Here is a 25,435-nt window from a genome sequence, read left to right on the forward strand (position 1 = left end):
GGGGTGTAGTTTGCAAAATGGGGTCACTTGTGGGGGGGTTCCACTGTATTGGTGCTTGGGGGGTCTTGCTAATGCAACATAGCACCCACCAACATTCCACCAGAATCTGAGCTGCAAAATCCAAAAATCACTCCTTCCTTTCTGAGTCCTGCCATGCACCCAAATGGTATTTTTTGGTCACATGTGAGGCATTGCCGTACTCGGGAGAAATTGGGGCACAGATTTTGGGGTGCTTTTTCTCCTTCATACCTTATGAAAATGAAAAATTTTGAGCCAGAACTGAATTTTTGTGTAAAAAAATGTAATTTTTCATTTTCACTGCCCAGTTGTATCAAAATTGGTGAAACCCCTGGGGGTTTGAAATGTACACTATACCCCTAGATGAATTCCCTGAGGGGTGTAGTTTGCAAAATGGGGTCACTTGTGGGGGGGTTCCACTGTATTGGTGCTTGGGGGGTCTTGCTAATGCAACATAGCACCCACCAACATTCCACAAGAATCTGAGCTGCAAAATCCAAAAATCACTCCTTCCTTTCTGAGTCCTGCCATGCACCCAAATGGTATTTTTGGTCACATGTGAGGCATTGCCGTACTCGGGAGAAATTGGGGCACAGATTTTGGGGTGGTTTTTCTTCTTCATACCTTCTGAAAATGAAAAATTTTGAGCCAGAACTGCATTTTTGTGTAAAAAATGTAATTTTGCATTTGCACAGCCCAGTTGTACCACAATTGGTGAAACCCCTGGGGGTTTGAAATGTACACTATACCCCTAGATGAATTCCCTGAGGGGTGTAGTTTGCAAAATGGGGTCACTTGTGGGGGGGTTCCTAAATTTTAGCATCTTATGGTGCCTAGAAACCTACATGGTGCCTAAAAAATAATCTCATAAAAAGGAGGCTCCAAAATCAAGTAGGTGCTCCTTCTATTATGAAGCCTGTGGTTTGGTCAACGTGCACACTAGGGCCACATATAGGATATTTATGAAAACAAAAAAATTGGGGGAATCAATTTTTAGTCACATTTCTCTAGTAAAATGTACTGTTGTCCTTTGAAAAATGTATTAAAATTGCAAATCTGCAAAAAAAATGAAATTTTGAAATTTCACCTACACTTTGTTTTAATTCCTGTGAAACACCTAAAGGGTTAACAAACTTCCAAAATGCTGTTTTGAATACTGTGAGGGGTGCAGTTTTTGAAATGGTATCATTTATGGGGGTGTCTCACATACAAGTCCCTCAAAGTCACATCAGAACTGAACTGGTCCCTAAAAAAATCAGTGTTTGAAATTTTCTTGAAAATTTGAGAATTTGCTATTCATATTGTAAGCCTCCTAGTGTCCAAAAAAATTAAAAGGAAGTTGAAATAATGATGGAAACATAAAGTAGACATATGGTCTATGTTAGTTATTAACTATTTTGAGTGGTATGATTATTTGTCTCACAAGCAGAAAATTTAACATTTTGCAAATTGCAAAATTTTCCATTTTTTCACGACATTTTGGTATTTTTCACAAAAAAACACAGACTGTATCGACCCAAATTTACCACTAATTTGAAGTACAATGTGTCACGAAAAAACAATCTCAAAATCACTGGGATAAGTAAAAGCAAAAAAAAGTTATCCCCACTTAAGTGATACATGTCAGATTTGAAAAAAAGGGCTCTGTCAGGAACGCAAAAACTGGCTCTGTCAGGAAGGGGTTAAAGCACCAGAGGTCCCCTTCACATACACTCATCTACGCACTGCTTTAGAGGAACCTCCTCACAAGTTGCCGGTACAAGCCTGGTAATTGCTCCTGATACATTGTAACTAGGTGGCCCATGCAAAACTTTCACATACACATAAAATACGATTCATTTTATAGTGAGGTTGGTGGTTTGTAATAAGATGAAAGAAGAACTGGTTTAGTTGTAGCTATTTCGAGTAGCCAAGCAAAACTGATCTGTATCGAAGCATCCAGGGAAAGAACTCTAGGTCCAAAACTAAATTTTTAACGTAGATTCTTAAACAAACAATACAACATGCAATTGTAAATGAACAATTTGTCAGAACAGAGAATGTATTCTTTAAAATGTCACCTCATTTATGGATTCTGGTTAAAGATCAATGAAGAAAGAGTGATTGTAGAAAGAGGGCCACCCCTCCGCTTGCGAGAGCTGGTGGAGAGGTGCTCCATCCAACAGGGACACGCGAGTATCTCACACGCACGTGCATCCCTGTCGCTAGGTGGTGGGCGGTGGAATCCCTGCCCCTCTCTGCTTCAGGGAGACGGGCAGCATTAGGGGGGATGCGGGGAGGCGGCAGGGACCGGCGTGCAGCGACGGGGAGGAGATGTAGAGCTCTGTTAGAATGGGGTGCACGAGCTTCTTGTGCATGTGTGCCCCCTTGCAGCAGATAGCGGGGGCTGGCAGCTAGCGATTCTATCGCCAGCTGCTGGCTATATGAGAGGTGCTCCATCTGTATAAATGTAGGAAAAGGGATCATCACCAAATATCACCTTCAAGAAATAATATATATATATATATATATATATATATATATATATAATGTTCTGAGGTCGGCACTCCACAAATAGTGGCAGTATAATTACCCCTCCAAGGGATGTAGACAGTGAATCGGTGCCCTCCGTGCTGGCTGCGGATGCAGGCAGAATATAGCAGAATGTGTGGGCGGCGGCACTCGAATAAACCTGGGAAACCTGCCTGCTGTGTCTGTTTATTCGAGTGCCGCCGCCCACACATTCTGCTATATATATATATATATATATATATATATATATATATATATATATATATATATATATGATGGTTATAGTTCTATTGTTTCCTCATGTTATGCAATGCATGGGGACATGCATAATTCCAGCAGGGTGGTATGTGATGCCCCAACACAGTAATTAACCTTGATTTGTAAACAAACATAACAATGTGCAATTCATCAGAAGGGGAGAACGTAATTTTCAAATGGTACCTCAGCTATCGATTTTGGTTTTTGAAAGGAGAAATAATACAGTATATATAGTATATATAGTATTCAGTCAAAATGCATGTCCAGACTAGCTGATGACATCTTCCATTGTAAATATCTTTTTCTCTTGTACCAGTCCCCAATATTTTTCTTTGAATCTCGGGAGCACTGCCAACGCACACTATAACTTGTCATACAGTATAGTCAGGCCATACAATAAAATAGACTACAGTGAGATCTTCTTACCAGGAATTGTTGTATTTGTAGGCTCCGCCTTTAATTTGGCACCTGAGAACAAAATAATAGAGTTAGCCCAATAATTATAGAAATAGAGAACAAGGCAGTGGGTGGAATGTAATAGGGTGTCAGAATCAGAATGTGAGAGATTTTGTGAGACTTTTCCCATTTTTTAAAGCAGCAATCAATTGCATTGCAAAAAAAACTTAGTTGTGCAGTGTAAATGTTTGCCTGGGAGAATCAGAGAGAGTTGTGTGAGTTTTCCTATTTCATTCCTATTCCTATTTAATTCTGACACAGGTAACAGGGTCAGGGTTCAGTCAAGCAGACAGCGCGATTGGCCCATACTGTCAGCTGACCAGACGTGTCATGGTGGCACCCATGCAGCATAGGCCCGGTGTGGAACTGGCACAGGACACCGTGCAAAGGCCCGGGGGTGCAAAGGACATAGGGACATCGGGAGATTCGCAGCTTACCGGGTCAACCAGAATGAAGGCCTATGTAAGGCTTGATGGGAGCAGTTTCTGGAGAGCTGTGGGGAGCAATGTGACTGTAGTAGGGAGAGGCAAAAGTGTTACTCTGGGAAGCAATGGAGTCATCTGCTGCCAGGCTCCTGTTCCTCCTCTGCAAGTATGAATCAGTTAATTCAACTCCATCGATATCACTTCTGACTTCATCTCCGAGCAGGACCACAGATGTCAAACTTTCTTTACTTCAAACATAATATACATAACATACATACACGCATGCATACATACTGTATATTTATATAAGGTGGTGTGTGTTTGTGTGTGTGTGTGTGTGTGGGCACCAATATTTATCTTGACTTTGGGCTATTGGGATGAACTTACCCTTGGGAGAGGTGAGCAGTGTGAGGCATAAGGGTAGCAGTGTGAGGGAAGCAATGTGAGGCATAAGAGGAACAGTATGAGGGAAGCAATGTGAGGCATAAGAGGAGCAGTGTGAGGGAAGCAATGTGAGGCATAAGAGGAGCAGTGTGAGGGAAGCAGTGTGGGGGAAGCAATGTGAGGCATAAGAGGAGCAGTGTGAGGGGAGCAGTGTAAGGCATAACGGTAGCAGTGTGAGGGAAGCAGTGTGAAGCATAAAAGGAGCAGCGTGAAGGAAGCAGTATGTGTTGCACGCCGCCGTCCGGTATCCCCAGTACCCGGACGGTCGGCGGATGTGGAGCAGTGTGGCAGGGCTAGGGACGTTGCCCGGCAGCATCCCAAGCCTCTCTCAGAGGCCGGGCGGCGGGGCGTTGCTAGGCAACGTCCCCGAACTTCTGCCCAGTGGCAGCTGACGCGCGCGCCTGAAGTCACGCAGGCGGCGCCAGTTTTGAATAAGAAGCCGGCGTCTGCTGGGCACAGACGCCGGTTATAGCTTTCTCAGCTTATTCTTGGTCCCTGGCGCTGTCAGTGTTCCCAGCTCCCTAGATTCGCTCCTGGCTCATCTCTGGTCTCCCTGTCAGTTCCTGCTGGTGGGATCCTGCGTTACCATCCTGCTCCAGTGCCCCAGCCCAGCTCCTCTGGTGTTCTCCCGGGGTCACGTAAGCCTGGTGCATACCTTTTGGAGCTGCCTAGCTCTTTTTGTTATTAGGCTGTCCAGCCATTTGTTTTGTTCCCCTTGTGGGGTTTTGGACTTCGCCCCGCCGTGGGCTTAGCTCATACTGCTAGTTATGTTAGTCACTTGTCACTCCTTTGTCTTTGCCTCCATTATTCCTTCTCTGATAGGCAGGGCCTTCCCTTTTTCCTGTCCCTGTTTTTGTTTTGGGGATTCGCTGCCTAGCCTTGTGATATTACTTTCAGTGGAGATTCCCCGTCAGTACTCCCTTGTGCCTGCGACTGGGTCGCATTCCCGTCTTTGGCCTGGTGCCGGCAGACAGGGGTACTTTTACAGTCAGGCCCTGTAGTCAGTATTTCCTCTTGAGTTACCCCTGACGATCGCTTACCCTTTGTCCCCACATAGACCTAGCTGTATCGGGGTTGGAGCGGGACTAACTCACTCCTTCAAACGCGGCGGCCACAGGTGAAGCCTAGTTCCTGCAGGGGTTTGTCATCTGCCCGGGGTACTCAATAGAGTCAGTATAGGGTTCACTGTGGACGTCCTAACCGGCGGTCCCGGCTACAGGCTCACGCCTGACCTCCCATTCCCTGTCTCCTGTAACCTGCACTCTGTGCCTTGCAGCAACCGTAACTTTATAACCGGCAACAAATTGCTTGTTTGGAATTGCCGTTTTGGTACTACAGTATGAATCCCACTCCTCAGACTTTCTCGGATCAACTCCAGGGGTTAACCCAAATGGTCCGGGATCTGTCTCTGAAAGTAGCCTCCCAAGAGCAGAGGATGCGTCCTCCAGATTCAGGGGTGTTGGAACACAAGGTGAATTTTTTCAACTTTAGGGAAAGTTGCAAGTTGTATTTCCGACTTTGACCCAGGTCATCCGGTTCAGAGAGTCTCAGCGGGTAGGCTTGGTTATGTCCTTATTACAGGGGGACCCTCAGACGTGGGCATTTGGGCTTCCTCCCGACAGTCCGGTCTTGTCCTCGGTAGACAGCTTCTTTAGCTCGTTAGGTTTGTTTTACGATGACCCCAATAGAGAGGCCTCTGCGGAGACTCATCTCCGAGCCCTTAAACATGGGAAAGACCCGGCGGAGGTATATTGTACAGAATTCCGCCGTTGGTCAAATGAGTGCGGATGGAATGATCCTGCTCTACGGAGCCAGTTCTGCTGTGGCCTATCCGACATCATCAAGGATAGCCTTATTCAGTACCCTGTACCCAGTTCCCTTGATAAACTGATGGAACTGGCTATAAAGATTGACCGCGGAGGTCGGAGCGGGGCGTGCAAGCACGGTCTCTTCCCTATGTCCCTCTAGTTCCGGAGGAGATCGACGAACCCATGCAGATTGGGGCGACTCGCATCTCTCCGGAGGAGAGAGCTCGTAGGTTTAGTTCAGGCCTTTGTTTATATTGTGGGAACAAAGGGCATATCCTTAAGAATTGTCCCAATAGGCCAGTAAAAGCCTTAGCCAAGTGAACGAGGGTTCACTTAGGCCTGCAATTGTTTTCCTCTCACGATTCCTTATTAGTTCCATGTAGTGTTTCTTTTCAGGAAAATAAATTTTCCGGTACAGCATTTATTGATAGTGGTGCGGCCAGAAACTTCCTGGATATCAGTTTGGCCCAGAGATTAGGTATTCCTCATCTGAAACTCCAGGGCCTTGTTACTCTTCGGGGTTTGGATGGGAATATCTTGTCCAATGGGGCAATTTCTTTTCAGACTCCCTCAGTCTTGATGACTATCGGTTTATTTCATAGGGAGGAGATTTTATTTTTGTTAACTTCTTGTCCTCTCGTTCCCATAGTTTTGGGTAACATAATCCCATTATTGGCTCGCATTAAAAATAAATTAAATTAAAAAAATCCTAATCAATTTTTCTCGTCTTTCTTCATTCTTTGTGTGTACTGCACCCATGGTATACACCAGGGGTGGGGAACCTTTGGCCCTCCAGATGTTGTTGAACTACATATCCCAGCATGCCCTGCTACAATTTTGCTATTTGACCATGATAAAACTGTTGCAAAGCATGCTGGGATGTGTAGTTCAACAACAGCTGGAGGGCCGAAGGTTCCCCATCCCTGGTATACACTGTCAGAAGGTGGGTGTGTGATTTTTCAGCCTCCAAGCAGTGTTATACAAGCTGCACATTAAAAACAAATAAAATGTAAAAAATACTAATCAATTTTTCTCATCTTTCTTCATTCTTTGTGTGTACTGCACCCATAGTATACTGTCAGAAGCCACTTGTGTGGCTTAGCATAGTAATCCAGCTACTGTACCTCGGTGCAAACTTTTGCCCTACAAACAATATTGTGAGATGTAAAGTGGTCAAAATTGTCTCGAAAGGGCTGGAAATTAATGTGATTGAGGTTAATAGTACTCTAGGGACAAAAAAAAAAAAAAACGCAAAAAAAAACCTGATTTGGGCATCAAAAATCCGAATCCAAATCCTAAGCTTTTCACCGCCGGTCGACAAAGCCAAATCTATATCCAAATCTATATCCAAATCTCGGGGACTAATCCAAATCCAAATCTTTGGCCATGTCGCTCATCCCTAGCCCTTAAGGGTGCTGTCATAAGGGTCCATGCTATTTCTGTTGTTTTCATGCACTGTTATATGTCGTTGGAAAGCTCATGACTTTCTAAATACAACATAATAAACAGATTCCCTTAAGTGAACCCTTAAAGGTCTAAAATGGTCTATTAAATTAAATACATTTTCACTTTACAAAACCTTAGACAAACTGAATTGAATAAGTGACTCATCGGCAGAGTGGTCTGTGACTCGAACACTGTAGATATTCTCAGTCAGTTATTTTTTCTCTTGATTGTTTGCTTATTCATTGAGGGTTTCCGGGATCTTCTGTACCTGCTTCAGCTCTCAGTGACTCAGTAAGCTGCAAGATTCGCAGCTTACCGGGTCAACCAGAATGAAAGCCTATGTAAGACTTAATGGGAGCAGTGTCAGGAGAGCTGTGAGAGGGAGAGGCAGAAGTGTAACTCTGGGAGGCAATGGAGTTATTTGCTGCCAGGCTCCTGCTCCTCCTCTGCAAGTATGAGTCAGTTAATTCAACTCCATCGATATCACTTCTGACTCCACCTCCGAGCAGGACCACAGACGTCAAACTTTCTTTACAGTACTTCAAACATAATATACATAACATACATAAACGCATGCATACATACTGTATATTTATATAAGGTGGTGTGTGTGTGTGTGTGTGTGTGTGTGTGTGTGGGCACCAATATTTATCTTGACTTTGGGCTACTGGGATGAGCTTACCCTTGGGAGAGGTGAGAAGTGTGAGGCATAAGGATAGCAGTGTGAGGGAAGCAATGTGAGGCATAAGGGTAGCTGTGTGAGGGAAGCAATGTGAGGCATAAGAGGAGCAGTGTGAGGGAAGCAGTGTGAGGGAAGCAATGTGAGGCATAAGAGGAGCAGTGTGAGGGGAGCAGTGTAAGGCATAATGGTAGCAGTGTGAGGGAAGCAGTGTGAGGCATAAAAGGAGCAGTGTGAAGGAAGCAGTATGAGGCATAACGGTAACAGTGTGAGGCATATACGGGGAGCAGTGTGAGGCATAGGGGGAGAAGTGTGAGGCATAAGCGAAGCAGTGTGATTGAAGCAGTGTGAGGCATAAGGGTAGCAGTGTGAGGGAAGCAGTGTGAGGCATAAGGGGAGCGGTGTGAAGAAAGCAATTTGAGGCATAATGGAAGCAGTGTGAGCAGGTCAACCTGGCCCCGGTAAAACGGTGAGGGCATGACCACTGGGCAGGGGTGTGGCCTCCGGTAGTGAGCGTGGCTATGCCCAGTAAAAATAAATGAGAGGGAGAGAGAGAGGACAGACTGCCCTTTCTTTCCACACTGCCCAGCTCCCTGCAACGTGGGAGGGGGGTGGGACCCGGGACCCTCCTGCAGACCCAGGTCCAGGTAAAAACTACTCTATCCAATGATTTCTTGATGCCACTGTGTGTGAGGGAAGTAGTATGTGACATATAGATGGAGCGCCTCTAAGCCAGTGCCGGGGCTTGCCAGAATGCCTCCTACTGGTGAGATGGTGCTCCATCTGACTGGGACTGCTGAGTGTCTCACACGCACAAGTGTCCCAGTTTCCAAATGGCGGGGAACGCGAACCCTGGCCGTCTCCGCTTCAGGGAGACGGGCAGGGTTGGGGGGGGGGGGGATCGAGTGGCGGGAACCAGCAGCGAGGTGGCAGGGAGCTCCATTGTAAGGTGGTGGTTGGCAGTTGGCTATCAGACCCCCACTGGATGGAGTGCGCTCCATCAGTAAGGTGAGGCTTGATGGGAGCAGTGTGTGGAGTGCCGTGTGAGGTGTACAGTGTGACTATAGTAGGGACCTGTTAACTAGACTCGTTAGACTAAAAACCTAGATATTATCTCCCCCTGAGATTGCACATGTTTAATACTATCATCATCATAGCCAGTTTTTGGAGATGGACCTTTTTTTTTTAACCCCGCTGGTCTCACCACTAGATCATAGCTGGCTGATTATAGCCCTGGATGTTATTATCCATCAAATACTTAAATGTATTTAATGAATCTCTGTTGGCAGTGAGTTCCACACCTTCACTGCCCTCATCGTAAAGAAACCCCACCTCCTGGAGTACAGTACAACACCTTTTCTCCTAGTTTAAGTGGATGCCCTCTTGTCTTGGTCACTGACCTTAGGGTAAAGAGGCTGCTTGATAGGTCCTTATATTACCCCTTAGTTTATTTATACATGTTGAGCATGTCTCCTCTCAAAAATGTTTTTTCGACTGTAAACATTTCTAGTTTTGCTAATCTGTCTTCGTACCCTATGTTCTCCATCCATTTTATTAGCTTAGTTGCCCTCTGCTGAACCTTCTAAAGTTCAATCATGTATTTTTTTGAAGTGAGGGGCCCAGAATTGCACTCCGGATGAAGCCTAATAAGTACTTTCAAAAGTGGCAGAATATCAGTGTTGTAACATGATTCTATACCCCTGTTTATACATACTAGTATCCTATTGGCCTTATTTGCTGCTTGACATTGAGTATGCTGTCAAGTTTATTATCAATTTGTCCTACAGATTGAGCAGCTCCCATCAGACCCTCACGCATCCCTGTCAGATGGATCGCCTCTCCATCATGCTGCAAACGCAAAGGCAATCTAGCAATTCCCAGCGCTGGCTGATAGGTGCTCCATCTGTAGGTCCTTTTCCATTTCTGATGTTCCTAACTCTACCCCCTTGAGATTGTAGCTAGCACATTGATTATTTCTCCCAAGATGCATAATTTTACATTTATCAACATTGAATTTACCACCGAATGCAGAAAAAAACATGTGTACATGTAAAAGAGTAATATATGTTCATCAGTACATAATGTACCTTTCCTCAGCTCACAGATCCAGTCTGCAAGACTATCACAGTTTGTGGCACTCCAGCTGATGGATCCAAAACTTATCACTTGCCCACAGACCTCTGTCCTCTGGTCGGAGTCTGGCTTTCCATATCTCCATTTCTCATAGCCCATCTAAGGCAGAAAACAAAGAAAGGATATTATCAATCCGCTAATGATAGAGAGGCATATGTACTCTGATATGGCACTCCAGGATAGAATATACAGTAAAGCCTATTATGGGGAGGTGTATCATATCTTCTAAAGAGTGAAGTAGTGGGGCAGTTGCCCACAGCAAACAGGAAGGGGGGTGGGACATAAAGTTGAAGGGGGTATAATGCTGATGAGGCATATAGAGAAATTTCTATTTTTCCAGCATGTTTAAAGGGGATGCAGTGTAAATCCCGGCGGTCGGGATCCCGGCGTTCAGAATCCCGACGCTGGAATCCCGACCGCTGAAATCCCGACCGCTGAAATCCCGACCGCTGAAATCCCGACACTTTCTCCCTCCGGGGGTGTCCACGACACCCCCGGAGGGAGAATAAATTAGTGTGCCGAGCGTAGCGAGGCACCGGGCCCGCTGCGTGGCGAGTGCAGCGAGCCCGCAAGGGGGGGCGATCCACGTCCCCCCCTTGTCGGGATTTCGGCGGTCGGGATTCCATCGTCGGGATTCTGAAGGCCGGGATCCCGACCGCCGGGATTTAATACTGAATCCGTTTAAAGTTATATTGCTCGCACATTTGAAAAAATACTTGAAAGCTTGCATGAGTTTGAGAGGATACAAAAACTCTGTTTTTGTATTGAAACAGTACAGGTTTGAGCTGGTTACAGTATGAAAAACTAGGCCCTAAAAAGAACATAATGCCCCCTTATGTTGCTTAATAGGACAAGCACACAGTCTTTAACAAAACAATAATTTCAGCGACAGGGTCTGCCACATGACTGTGGCTGAAATTATTGGTTTGTTTGGGCCCCCACAAGAAAAAGCAGCAATTCATCACTCCCTGTACAAACTGGCTCTACAGAGGCAAGATGCCATCCTCATCCTACGATTCTGCACCCCTTCAGTGTGTTCTTTCTCATCCTCACAGAAGATCAATTTGTGCCCGCTGGACTCCACAATCACAGGTTCCTCTGTAGTCTCTGGAGGTATTTTCTGGTCTTCATTGAATAATTAATAATTAATTTTGATATGAACATCATCTAATCCACATTTTATGGATGTTACCTCCTAAACCGCTCGCTGACCAAGTTTCTGGCTGCACAAAAAACTATTTAGAAGTACACACTGGAGGGGGGACAACACAGGTAAAATAGAGCCACTTTGTACAGGGGCTTCCAAATCGTCTCTTTTCCTGCCAGTACAGGTACGGACTGTCTGACATGCCTACTTGATTATTCTGTCACCAATGTAATCCTCCATTTTTTCAATGGTGACAGTAAGTATGCAGCAACAGTAGACATGTCAGCAATCATTGTCAGGTCCTTCAGTCGGGATCAGATGTCAGAACTCGCTCCTGCCTGCCCTGCATCACCGCCAGAGGGCCAGGTAGGAGAATTGAGCTGTTTCCTCGCAGCCACAGGTGTGGAAGAAAATGAAGGAGGAGCTGTTGCCATGTCACGTTCCGCTTCAGATGACAACCTCCTGACCAGCATGTTTGCACCACTGTAGACTTAAGTCTGCCGGAAACAATATACGCTTGAGAGAATCAAACATGGTGGCTAAAATGGATTTGTCTGACCTTAACAGATTGAACGCCCTCGTATCCTCGCAAAGCATATGAAGGGCTTCATCCACAATACCTACATGCTTTGCAGAATCGCCATGCTTTAACTCCTCCTTCACTTTCTCCAGCTGCTTCTGTAACAGCCTGATCATGGGAATGACCTGACTCAAGCTGGCAGTGTCCAAACTGAGGTCACTTGTGGCAAGTTCAAACGGCTGGGGAACCTTGCACAACATGCAAATCAGTCTCCACTGTGCTTCAGTCAGGTGCTTCCCCCTCCTTTGCCTATGTCATAGGTGGCTGTGTAGGTTTAAATGGCCTTTTGCTGCTCCTCCATCCATCCCATGCAGCATATAGCGGATGGAGTTCCACTGCGTCACAACCTCTTGTTTGAGATGATGGCAGGGCAGGTTCAGGAGGGTTTGATGGTGCTCCAGTCTTTGCCAGGCAGTGGCAGAATGGCAAAAAGTGTTGCACAATTTTGCGGGGGGCCACTGCAAGCATCTCCTGCATGCCCCCGTCACTTTCGAGAAAATGCTGCACCACCAAATATATTATGTTGGCAAAACATGGCACATGTTGAAATTTGCCCCTATGTAATGCCCACACAATGGCCCTTATTCTGATCGGTGCGGCCAGATCCGAATATGCGGCCAGGACCGTGCGTGTGAAACCCCGCCTTCGGATCGCCAACTCCGTCCGTACGCGGTAAGAAGCTGGCCGAATGGACCGCACGTGTATTTTTCATGGAATACGCCTCCTCCATCTCAGGGAACCTCCTCCATCATTCGATGGTCGCGCCAGCTCCCGCAACCTCAGACCACACGGACATTTTTCCGTGCAAAAGCAGGGATCTGGGCGGGCAGCTGACATCCGGCGATGTCATATGTCCGCCCCCTACACGTGCGTCATGGCCGCATTACCATACGTACGCCCAGCGTTTGCATGGGAACGCCCATGAAACACGGGGCGTATGCATATGGTAATGAGCCCAAATAGCCCTTCACGCCCCTCTCCACCCCCTGTTCGGAGTGTTCACATTTCATGCAGGATTTGGCCGTACGCCCCGCTCGCACATGCGCAGAGACGCCTCTGCACATGCGCAGACACAAAACATCGGCGGCACGAACGCACGCGGATATTACCGCACCAACCAGAATAAGGGCCAATGTTACTTGAATTGTCTGATACCACAAATCCCCTGGTGAGTTTAAGTAATACCGTGTCCTCACTGCCAGTGAGAAATACACGGCTTTTACCCGGCATTAAAATGCCAGGGACTGCAGGGTAATTTGCCCGGTAATTTGCCCGGTATTTTGCATTTTAACACAGGTTTTTATGCAGTGAGAACGGGTCAAGCCGTGTCTCAAACACGGGTAAAAAGAAGGGTTTTACCCGTGTGTGAGATCCGGGTATGCAGACAGTTCACACTGCAAAAAACCCTGTGTTAAAAGGCAAATTTCCGGGTCGACATGCTAGACCCAGGAATTTGACTGCAGTGAGAACGGGGTATAAGGTAAGGCATTGCGCAATTTCCTTTAGTTTTTCTAAGAGGTTGTTGGTTTTGTGCTTCTTATGCCTGCCTTGAAACAAGCTGGCATTTAGAAGCCTTGAAAAAGATAGGACCTCCTATCGAAATGCGTTGGAAAGGAGAGGAGAACTCAGTGTATCCTGTGGTGACTTGGAGTATGATTCAGATCGGTAACCAGTCTGGGGTGAATGGCCATTGCCCCACACACAGGTACCATGCCCTTCCATCTTCTGCTCCAGTCGTTTTATGTTTTGATGTACTGAATAAATTTATGTATTGAAAACTACCACTGAAAGGAGTTTTTTCCTTTTTCAATGTTACAAGCTGAAATGAGAGATCGTTTTAAGTCTGGAAATCTGTAATAAGGACAAGTGAAAGATACCTTTATATACCCATATGCAATATTGTCCCTGTGAGTATGGTATGCTTACACTTCTAAATCACTTTATACAATTGTGTTGACCCTGGGTGCCTGACTAAAGAAACCGCTACACACTTGTTCAAAACCTCTTTTCTGTGAGTACGGTACGCATCAGAGATCCCACCCCTTTGATATTATAGGAATGTTATGGTCCTTTTCCAAATAAATCTACACATGATTTATCCCTTTTTTTCCACATATCAATGTCGATGTTGGAGAGTATATTTGAAAATAAAGGGAGTCTTAAACAGATTCATCAAAAGATACCTTTATGAGAGTTTAACATCTATTCCCCCAGTGAGTACGGTAGGCACTTATCCCGAGTCCGGTCAAATCACATGTGGTGGACCTTGAGTGTGTGATAAAGAAACCTTTATACACCTATACCCCCAGTTTCAGCGTGAGTGGGGTACGCATTGGGATATATACCCCTTTTTGTGTCTCAATTACAACTAATAGAGAATTCACACATTTGTATATATATATTTTTTCCTTTTTATATAAACACATCATATGGATATTAAACGGAGGTGATATCTGGCTGTGTGGAATCTACTCTACATCGCCCTTGGTCCATTTCTTCCAAAATAACCAGCAAACACAGGGATTGAGTGGTTATCCCGACTTTCCGGACCCGGCTGAAGTAGAGCAGTTTGCGCCTTGGGACTGATTGTTTTTTTGTATTTGTTTATCATCCACTGAAAATCCAGCATTCTGCAGTGAGTTACCTGACCCAGCATCCCCTACAGTCTGCACAGCCAGGACAATGAACTCCATACTGAACCAATCTCTGTACCAGAGCCATGGTTCCTCAATCCTGTGCATTCCCTATTCACTCTGCATGCTTTCTGCCCCTAGCAGAGTGTGTTGTGGCAAGGCCCACGGTGCAAAGCTGTTAGGGGTCAAGGGTGCAGGTGGAGGGGGAAGAGGAGGATTGGAGGAGAGAGAGGACTACTTTGTTCATTCTCTTTACCTGCTGCCTTGTGTCCTGACCATCCCTGCCATCCTCACTTCTTGCCACAGGTCTCCTTACCTGCACCTCATGTCACCTGTCTGTCTCTCCCTCCCTCTAGATTGTAAGCTCCTTAGAGCAGGGCCCTCCACCCTCCTGTTCTCGCAGCACTCTTCTTGTATTTCAACAACAGCTCTCTTACTCATCTACAATCTATACCTGCATCTATTCTCATTCACTTCCTTATATCTCAGCTGTATTGTGTACTAAGAATTGTGCTTTAATTGTGTTATGTCTAGTTCTGTGTACCCTGTACTGTTCTTTTGTGTTCTATATGTACGGTACTGGCTGGTGCAATCACCATGTGGCGCCGCTGATTGGCTGCCTGGGTGCTTCACAGCTCAGTAATTATATGTTCCCCATGTCTGTGTCCCTCATTAGAGTACATCTATCTATCTATCTATCTATCTATCTATCTATCTATCTATCTATATATATCTGCACTGTTACTGGCTACTTAGCTGGCTGTGCAATCACCATGTGGCACAGCTGAATGGCTGCCTGGGTACTTCACAGCTCAGTAAATATGTTCCCCATGTTTGTGTCCCTTATTAGAATGTCTAGTGCATATTGTTGTGTGTGATGTATATCTGTACTGCCATTGTTGCCTGTTCCTTGTACTGATAACCCTTTGTATTGCAGTATGTGCATTGTTATTTTTAATGTCTGTAAAGCGCCTTGAGTCCTGTTGGAGAAAGTGCACTATATAAATAAAACTTACTTACTTACATATGGCAAGACAATCATTGTCCGGATCTAGATAAAAATAATAACAGATCAAAGAGGTACATTTTTTGTTCTTCTGCCCAGGCATGGCAATGGCCTTTTGCATCTCATGGACAACAACTGTCTGGCCTGGTACCTCATTTAGGCAAACCATAGCAGTATCAAGAGCATCCTAATCGTCAACTTCTTCCTTCTCATGTTGTACAACATTGACACCTTCAATCTCAAATTCAATAACTGTATTGTGGGTGATCCTTCCATCATATGCAGAGGGTGTGCAAATGATGGAAGGAGCCACCTCTTCCCATTCAATAATGGTAAGGTCAGGCATCACAACCACCAACACCCTTGGACTCTCCTTGGGGATTTGTGATACCATGTTTTTAGAAGGCACTGGACTGGGATTATACAGCAGTATCACTGGACTTTAACAGCAGAATCAATGGACTTCAACAGCAGCATCACTGGACTTTAACGGCAGTACCAATGAAATTTAATGGCAGTACCAATGGCCTTTAATGGCAGTACAACTAGACTGGATTTATGCAGCAGTATCACTGGACTGGAATTATACAGCAGTATCTCTGAACTGGGATTATACTACAGTATCATCCTACTTTAATAGCAATTTCACTGGACTTTGTTGGCAGAACCAATGGACTTTAACTGCAGTACCACTGGACTTTAATGGCAGTTTCACTGGACTTTAATGGCAGTACCAATGGACTTAATTTATTCAGCAGTATCACTGGCCTGGGTTTATGCAGCATTATCACCTGACTGGGATTATACAGCAGTAGCACTGGGCTTTAACGGCAATATCACTGGACTTTAAAGGCAGTATCAATGGACTTTAATGGCAGTACCACTGGACTATATTTATGCAGCAGTATCATTGGACAGAACTTTAATTGCAGTATATTTGGGATTTTAACAGCAGTTATAATACAGCAGTATTACTGGACTGGAACTAAACAGCAGTATCAGTGGACTGTACTTTAATTGCAGTACCACAGGACTGAATTTATGTAGCAGTATCACTGGACTGGAATTATACAGCAGTATCACTGGACTGGGATTATACAGCAGTGTCATTGGACCTTAACGGCAGTGACACTGGACTAGATTTATACGGCAGTATCACTGGACTGGAATTATACAACAGTATCAGGTACTTGTGTAGTTTCACGGCGCCAGCATGCTACTTCCGGGTTCTACGCTCGCCACAAACTATGTTAAAAAAGTAACTTAACTCCATGCCAACATGGATAGTTCTTACCTCCACTATCCATGTTGGCATGGAGTTGATTTTAAATAGCGTGGCAAGCGTAGCAAGCCACCGAGCCCGCAGCGTGGGCGAGCGAAGCGAGCCCCGCAAGGGGACTCAGACGCACGGCGCCATACTGGCGCCGTGAAACTACACAAGTACCCAGTATCACTTGATTGAAATTATACAGCAGTACCACTAGACTGGAATTATGCAGCAGTATCACTGGACTGGAGATATACAGCAGTATCACTGGCCTGGAATTAAACAGCAGTATCACTGGACTGGACTTTAACGGCAGTACCACTGGACTGGATTTATGCAGCAGTATCACTGGACTGGGATTTAACGTCATTACCAATGGACTGGAGTTATGCAGCAGTATTACTGGATTTTAACTGCAGTATCACTGGACTTTAACTGCAGCATCACTGGACTTTAACAGCAGTACCACTGGACTGGATATAGCACTATCACAGGACTGGAACTGCAGCGGTATCACTGGACTGGAATTATGCAGCAGTATCACTGGATTGGAATTATACAGCTGTATCACTGGACTGGAATTATACAGCTGTATCACTGGACTTAATGGCAGCATCACTGGACTTGGTACTTGAGTATTATTACGGCGCCCATCGCATCGCATCACACATGCCACTAATTAATGTATGCGATGGCAAGCGATTGCATGCGATGGGACCTGATTTGAGCCTTTCCCCGGGCTTGAGTATACAATTTTAATATCGCATTGCATCGCATGCCATTATAATGGCATGCGATGCGACGCGATCATGCCCGATTTGGGCTTATTCCCATGTTAAATGCCCCCCCAGACCTGATTTTTAATTGTATACCCACCCTGATGGGTAATGACTATGTTAAATGCCCCCCCCCCCCATTGTTAATGGCACCCCACTATCAACGCCAACCGGAAGCGTGGCGAGCGCAGCGAGCCCGCGAGGGGCGGCGGTACGATTCCTCCGACCTTTTTATACCCCAACTATATGTCGGCGTGGAGTTGAATCTATATAGTGTGGCGAGCGCAGCGAGCCACCGAGCCCGACGCGTGGTGAGCGCAGCGAGCCCTGCGAGGGGACGCAGAATATATGTGAAGTCATCCGCGTGCGCTCGCCACGCTTCGGGCTCGGTGGCTCGCTGCACTATATAAAAACAACTCCACGCCGACGTGGATAGTGGGGGTATGAAAAGGTCAGAGGACGCATACCGCCGCCCCTCGTGGGCTCGCTGCGCTTGCCACGCTTCAGGTTGGCGTTGATAGTGGGGTGGCATTAACAATGGGGGGGGGGGGGGCATTTAACATAGTCATTACCCATCAGGGTGGGTGTGCAATCAAAAATTGGGTCTGGGGGGCATTTAACATAGGAATCAGGCATCTGGTGCCTGTACAATTAAAAACCGGGTCCAATCGCGTTGCATCGCATCGCATGCGATCACATTGCATGTGATGCGATGCAACACAATTTTTTGGTTGTACAATGCCCTACGATGGAAAATGTGGGCGCCGTGATAATACACAAGTACCCTGGACTTTAATGGCAGTACCACTGGACTGGACTTATATAGCACTATCACTGGACTGGATTTTAACAACAGTACACTGGACTGGACTTATATAGCACTATCACTGGACTGGATTTTAACAACAGTACACTGGACTGGACTTATACTGCACTATCACTGGACTGGAACTGCAGCAGTATCACTGGACTTTAAATGCAGTATTTCTGGATTGGATTTATACAGCAGGATCACTGGACTGGACATATGCATTAGTATCACTGGACTGGACTCATCACGACATGACACAAGTCACAACACCACACCACAACACAGCATAGCACAGCACAATCTTCCTCTCCCCTCTCCTAAACTGGAGTGAGGAAATGGGGCCGCCCGCCTGTATATATAAAGTGCGGATCTTGTGAGATCCAGCGGTGGGATCTCGCAAGCTTCCGAGACCAGCGCTCTGAGCATGGGCGGGAAATCTCAAACAGGTTTAGATTAGGGATGTCCAGGGTTATGCAGATTCCCCTAATCCAAACTCGCTCATACCTAGTTTATATTAAGGCTGTATGTGGTTTTGGATCCCTGGGACTGGTATTTCAGTGTCACTTTGAGAGACTTTTCACGCCCTTTCTTTTTCTGCCCTCTATTCCTCTTCTACAGTATTTTCTTTTTTTATCTCCTTCATTTATTATTTCTTTCTTTATAAAACTGCTTCTTTTCTCTTTTTGTTGTTCTCTAATTTTGAATTCTTACTTACATGTCTACATATTCCTTGCATTACAGTACCCTCCTTTTTCCTCCATCTTAGCACACCATTTCCCATTTATGCTGCAATGCTCGCCCTCTCCCTGCCACATGGCTGAGACAGTAAGGCCCCTTCTAGCAGCTGCAGCTTCCCTGTCAGTCAGGGGGCGAGAGACTGGCATCTGTGTGTACAGCAGCTTGACCCCACCCCTCCTCCACCCCATGCTACCACCAGGCTTGCATGGCTAGGAGAGCAGCAGGCACCACTGGAACCTCCGCTCCAATATAATGAGCCATCCTGGAGGTGATGTTACGTTTTTGTGAATTTTGGGCACAGTGATCACTGGGTGATCCTAGGTTAAGGCGGTCCTTAAGTTTGGAGAGATTCAGTCATCCTTCATGGCTTTGTCTAATATTTAGTCTAATTCTTTTTTTATAGGGTCTGATGGTAATTTTAGGTAGGTGTTATTGTCCGATAATTGTTGTATAATCTCATTGCGGTAATATTCCAGGTCTAGGATCACTATCCCCCCACCTTTGTTGGTGGGGCGGATTTTTTTATGCTTTCCACTCTCCTTTGGGAGGTTATAATGATGTTCTTTGTTAGCTTCTGTGTATTTGATCATAGATTTGTCAAAAAGACGAGTGACAGCTTTTATTGATGAATTCTGTGATACCGGATCAAATGTTGATTTATTCTAGAATTGATGAATTCTTGGTGGGGGACAGTGGCCCTGGAGTCATTTTGGTGTTGAAAATGTTCTTGGGGGTGGAATTTCCTTGAAAATCGATGTACTGTAATTCATGGGCTATTTCTTTCTGATTATTACACACTTTCTGATTATTACTCTTTCTGATATTCCAGTTTTTTATGATTTTTTCATGATTCTTTTTGAGTGTTTTGTTTTTCATCAGACATTGCCCTGTCAGATGGAATAGCTGTGCACATGTGGGTTTAAAAATGATGTATGATGTCTGTGGCTGACCGGAGCTACCCTGTGTGGACTATAGCGCCATGCATTATTAATTGTTTTTAACTTAACAGTCGTGGATATAATATTTGCAGAAGGTGGCTACCAGGTGCAGGGGCTAAGTTCCTGACTAAACTCCATAGCTAAGAATAGGTAAAGTCCCTAAGAAGGGATAAATAACCTCTATATAGTAGAATATAGATCAGGGCTGGGCAACACCGGCCCTCCAGATGTTGATGAACTACACATCCCAGCATGCCTTGCATCAGTTTCAGCATGGCCACATAGCAAAACTAATGCAAAGCATCCTGGGATGTGTAGTTCATTAACATCTGGAGGGTCGGTGTTGCCCAGCCCTGATATAGATCCAATATCAGATGGGGATGTTACCGTGGCAACCTAACAACACTATGGCCCTTATTCTGATCGGTGCGTACTTTTCCGTATTCTTTCGGTTAGCGGTTTTTAGCCGTCTGCGCATGCGTGGGGAACGCCATGCGCATGTGCAATCGCATGGTCTACGGACTTGTTCTCAGTAATACCGTACAGAAATGTGCACCGCAATCACTCGGGAAATATGGGCGTGTTATGGGCGTCATTCGGAATGACACAGGGGCGTAGTTTCAAAGTGGGCTAAACTGGGCGGAAACATGGGCGGACACGGGGGAGTGCACTTATTTTGGTAGGCGTGCATTCGGATAGCACGCCGAATGCACGCGAACAAAAAGGGAAAAAATGTGCGGTGTTCATAAGCAAGTATTGCTTGGCGGACACCACTCGGTCATGCGCTAGGCAATCGGAACGCCTAATCAGGACGGACGCACCTCAACCAATGTCAGCTGAACACAATACAATCACCTACTTTACTCATTACTTGTTAATTAGACGCTTCTCACTGCTTCAATTGGAACCATTGCAGCTTAAATGGACCATTACTAAACACACACATATATGCTGCAGTTTTCACACGCTTTTACACTGCAAATAATGAACACAACTTCATATTAATAATACAAATACACATGTCACTTCTACATGTATCAATTAAACCACACATTTGGGGGACAAAAATAACATTTATTAAATGAACTTTGAATTTTTGTTTCGAAACCGTCACAAAATAAATGGTACCATAGCAGGACTAAAAGTAAATAATATATCATAAATACATGTATTTTAGACATACATAGCCACAGCAGAATCATTAGGAACACATCAGGTGGCTTCACAACAAAAGCATAGCACCAACACTTCAAGTACAGCACACAGTAATGCTACCCGAAACAGGGCAACAGGGGAACCAAACATGACATTTGAACCGAGGGCAAATGTGGTGACCCTCGGCACGGAATTGGACACAGGATGCTGACACACACAGCTCAATGGAAGATTTGGGAAGACATAAGGGTGGAGATTAATGTGGACACAAGTTCATTTGCGGGCACGTTTGGCCCTGGCAGGCTCCTTGCCACGTGCAGCAGCTCTTAGCCCACGGCCACGGTCAGATGGAGCACATGCTGGGGAGGGGGTGGATCGTCTTCCCCCTCTGGCAGCAGGGAGTGCTGATGGTGGTAATGCACCAGAAATGGGTGACATTAGGACCCTATTGGTGGCAACTAGCTCCACCATAAGATCATTATGGCGGAGGAGGAGTTCATTTTGCCGCAGGGCTTGATCAGCCAGCACCTGCAGGCTAGCAGCAATAGATTGCTGGCTGCCACTCATAGCCTGCAGGCTCGCAGCAATAGATTGCTGGCTGCCACTCATAGCCTGCAGGCTCGCAGCAATACTCTGCTGGCTGGTGGTCAAACCCTGCAACACCTCCTCGGCCCTACGCACCCGCTCTGATGCCGACTCTCCCTGCTGCACAATATTTTCAAGCACATGCCCCCACGTGGCCAATTCAGCCGCGGACATTGCCGCCTGCTGCTGCACGGGCCTGCTACTGGGGCCAGGTGGCACAGACTCCACAACCTCCTCAAGAGATTGTTGACCAAGCGGTGGGGATGCTGTTGAAAGAGAAAATTCCAATTACCACACATTCCATGCAAAATTCCAAACATCTACTTATGGCCTGGCAAATAATTACCTTCAAGCAAAGAAGCCATGACTTCCGCTGGGGACTCGCTGTCCATGGTGCTCACCCCCCGGACATCCTCCACTGAAAAGCAGCACTCTGCCATCTGTTCCAGGGGGGTGAGCTGCAGCTTTGAAGGCATGGGGCCAGCCCCAGAGGTGTGGCTGTGTTCCCACCGCTGGGTCAATTTCTTTTTGAGGTTCCCTTTGAAGTCGTGCCACCTGCATTCAAAGTGTACATATTAATACATGTCACTCCTCATGTTTGCTGTAACACCCATTGCAATGTGAAACATAATACAACATGTGCCTCCTGACACTAAACTTAGATTATATTATTTTTGAAAAACAACCCTTAGAAGATACAATCACACTCACCCTACAATAACTATCAATTCAATGACATGGCAAACATGTCTGTGGCTTCTAGCAACGTCACCGCCCATTGACCAACTCCATCTAATATCTAATGTAAACATTACTGGACTTGTACTGCTCAAATGTAACACACATGAACTTGCCTCTTCTTAACGTGCTCCGCCTCACGAACTTGTGGAGCCACCGTATTAATCTCCGCCGTTATCTCCTCCCAGATCTTCTATCTCCTTGTGTGTGTCAACTTTTCTGGTGGGCACTCGATCAAATCCCGTGCCCGGGTCACCAGGATGGCAAGCTCCTGCGGTTCATATGCCATGTTTCTGGTGGTTGGTTCCTCTGTTGCCCGATTGCGGCCACGGCCACGACCTCTGGCACCGCCACTGCCACTGGCACCGCCACTGGCACTGCCACTGCCACTGGCACTGCCACGGCCACTGCCACCGGTTGCTGTACTTGAAGTGCTGGCCAGGCTACTCTGTTGGGAAGCCACCTGCTGTGTTCCCAATGATTCTGCTGATGCTGAGGATGGGCCAGCTGCCGATTGTCATGATGTTGATGGCCCATCTGGCTGCTCTTCCCCCAATGGCTGTTCAGGGTTGATGGGGACATAGGTGGTGCTGGAGTCCATCTGAGCAAATAGGGCCTGCAACTCCTGCTCTTCCTCAGATGCAGATGCAGACATGTGTGCAAGCACATTGCATTTGGCAAACACACCTTTACAGTATATACTATTTCTGTAATCGGCGTACATCAGCGGCACCCTGCGTTCCGTACTGCAGCGTCAACCGTGCGGCGCATAGGCCACGCCCCCTGCTGCGGCCACAAATTTTTAAAAACCAGGCAGACTGAGTAAGTCTGATTTAGTATGTAAATGCCGATTAGTACACCAATCAACAAATAAAACTGAGGTCAGACATGAAATGTATACGTGAATGTACATCTGTACTGTGCACTTGTTTGGTATGTAGTAGAAATGACAATACCCATTCCATATGTAAATCCAGTCCACCACTTAGGCACAAGTAATCAGTGCTAGCATCCAAATCACATGTGAAAGGTCTCCAAATTCACCCTTGATGCTAGCTACTTTTCATTCCACATTTCTAGTGTGGCCCAGTAGAAGGTAAGTGTACACATGGCAGCATGGCCTAATATTGGGAAAAGGTCTGGCACTATTTGCTATGTTTCTGCTGCATAGCTTTCATTATACAATAGCTGTTTAGTACCTTGTTGAGTTAGGTGTAAGTGTCTAGTGATGCAGACTATTTCACCTGTTGCTTATACCCATGTTTGGTGATTGTTATAGATTATATATAATGGGTTCCCATCTTATTTTACACTGTCTGTTTAGGATGGTCTGGTAAACTATGCAAAGGTACTGCAAGTGTGGGTGTGCGATGCAATGGGTTAGCCAACTGTTCGGGCGCATACACGCTGTTAGTGTAAAAATGAACAATAAAGTTAATACCAAATATCACTCTGATCAACCAATGACAGCACATGATTGCTTGATTTGTGCCATTGCTAAGATGGCGGCCTATGGGAGAGCAGCCCCATTCTCACCAGCGGAGCTGAGGACACTGGTCTCCGTTATGGAGACCAGGCTGGGGCGGGCGGGCCCATTTATTACCAACCGCCAGAAGCGCAATGCGTATGCGGTGGCCCGCCGCCGCATATTCGCCCGCACACAGGTGCGGCGGACCATCGCTCAGCTGGAGCGGCGGTGGTCTGACCTGAGGCGTCGGCAGCCGAATTTGCTCCAGCAAATCAGGGGCAGTATTGCTAGATGTGAGTGTTTCTACATGAAATATCCATTTGTACATGATTGCTTAACTGACATTATTTAAGCCACTAAGGTCACCAGCCTGATCATGAGTTAAACATGGCATACACTATATGTGTGCTACTTCCTGTTTGACACCCTGTAATGGTCATACAATATGTTATTGTGGAGGATTAATGCTTGTGATGCTTACAATGGGCCAAATGTCACAGCATACCTGCCATGTTACAGGCTGTGTTTTGTAAAGGCCACTAAGGAGCTGTTTGCCTGTACAATTATCTGTACTTATAACCTTTGCATTTATAGCTTGATAAGGCTTAATAGTAATTACCACTAATTGGCACTTTTTTATTTTTCCCATACACAGCACGCGATCGAGCAAGACAGGCCCGGGAGGAGGCAGAGGTGGGCCAGGAGGAGCTTCCTCAGGAAGGGAGGCCGGAGGAGGTGGCCGAAGAAGTGGAGGAGGAGGCAGAGGTGGGCCAGGAGGAGCTTCCTCAGGAAGGGAGGCCGGAGGAGGTGGCCGAAGAAGTGGAGGAGGAGGAGGGGTGGGCTGTGGAGGCGCTGCCACCCGAGGAGGAGGTCGTCCAACTAGAGGACGAGGTGGCACAAGTGGAGGCCCCTGAGGAGGAGGTGGAGGCCTGTGAGGTCGTCCAGGCGGCCGGAATTGGTATGTATACATAAGGATTAATTTATCCTTTTGGCATCTACTATTTGCTATGTAGCACTGGTGATTCAATTGATTTTTTCAATACTATAAAGTGATAAAACAAACGGGATAGCAACAGACACACTTTGGGGTTAGATAGGGTGGCCAAACCATCACTTTCATCCTGGACACATATTAATGACACAGGTTGTGAGGATGGCTTTCATGTCGATTTTAAGTGCCACTGAACCTGTGTAGTTAATCTGTATCCTGGAAGAAAGGGATGACTTGCTCATGTAAGGGTTACATGTCCCTGCTGCAAGCATACAATCTGTAGCCTCATATAGGTGAGTAGAGTTTACTGGTGATTGATCTTTCTAAACTAGATTAAGTATGGCATAAATGGAGTATGGACAGGCGTGGCTTAGACTGGAGTAACAAGTGGTCAGTGCCCCTGGGCCCTCCTCTAGCTAACCAC

At 46.1% G+C, this 25,435-nt stretch overlaps 1 protein-coding gene across 1 annotated transcript in view; it reads right to left on the bottom strand.

Moving 5' to 3' along the window:
* Positions 1–25,435, bottom strand: part of LOC146081224 (macrophage mannose receptor 1-like) — a 351,156-nt gene that overhangs the window by 172,773 nt on the left and 152,948 nt on the right. The window contains exons 15-16 of the mRNA XM_083189329.1: positions 10,133–10,277; positions 3,214–3,255 (exon numbers count right to left, since the gene is read on the bottom strand). Of these exons, the coding sequence (XP_083045455.1) occupies positions 3,214–3,255; positions 10,133–10,277 (187 nt within the window). The remainder of the gene's footprint in view (positions 1–3,213; positions 3,256–10,132; positions 10,278–25,435) is intronic.

The sequence above is a fragment of the Crinia signifera genome, chromosome 5 (genome assembly GCF_055691185.1).
Source record: "Crinia signifera chromosome 5, ASM5569118v1, whole genome shotgun sequence".
Taxonomy (NCBI): domain Eukaryota; kingdom Metazoa; phylum Chordata; class Amphibia; order Anura; family Myobatrachidae; genus Crinia; species Crinia signifera.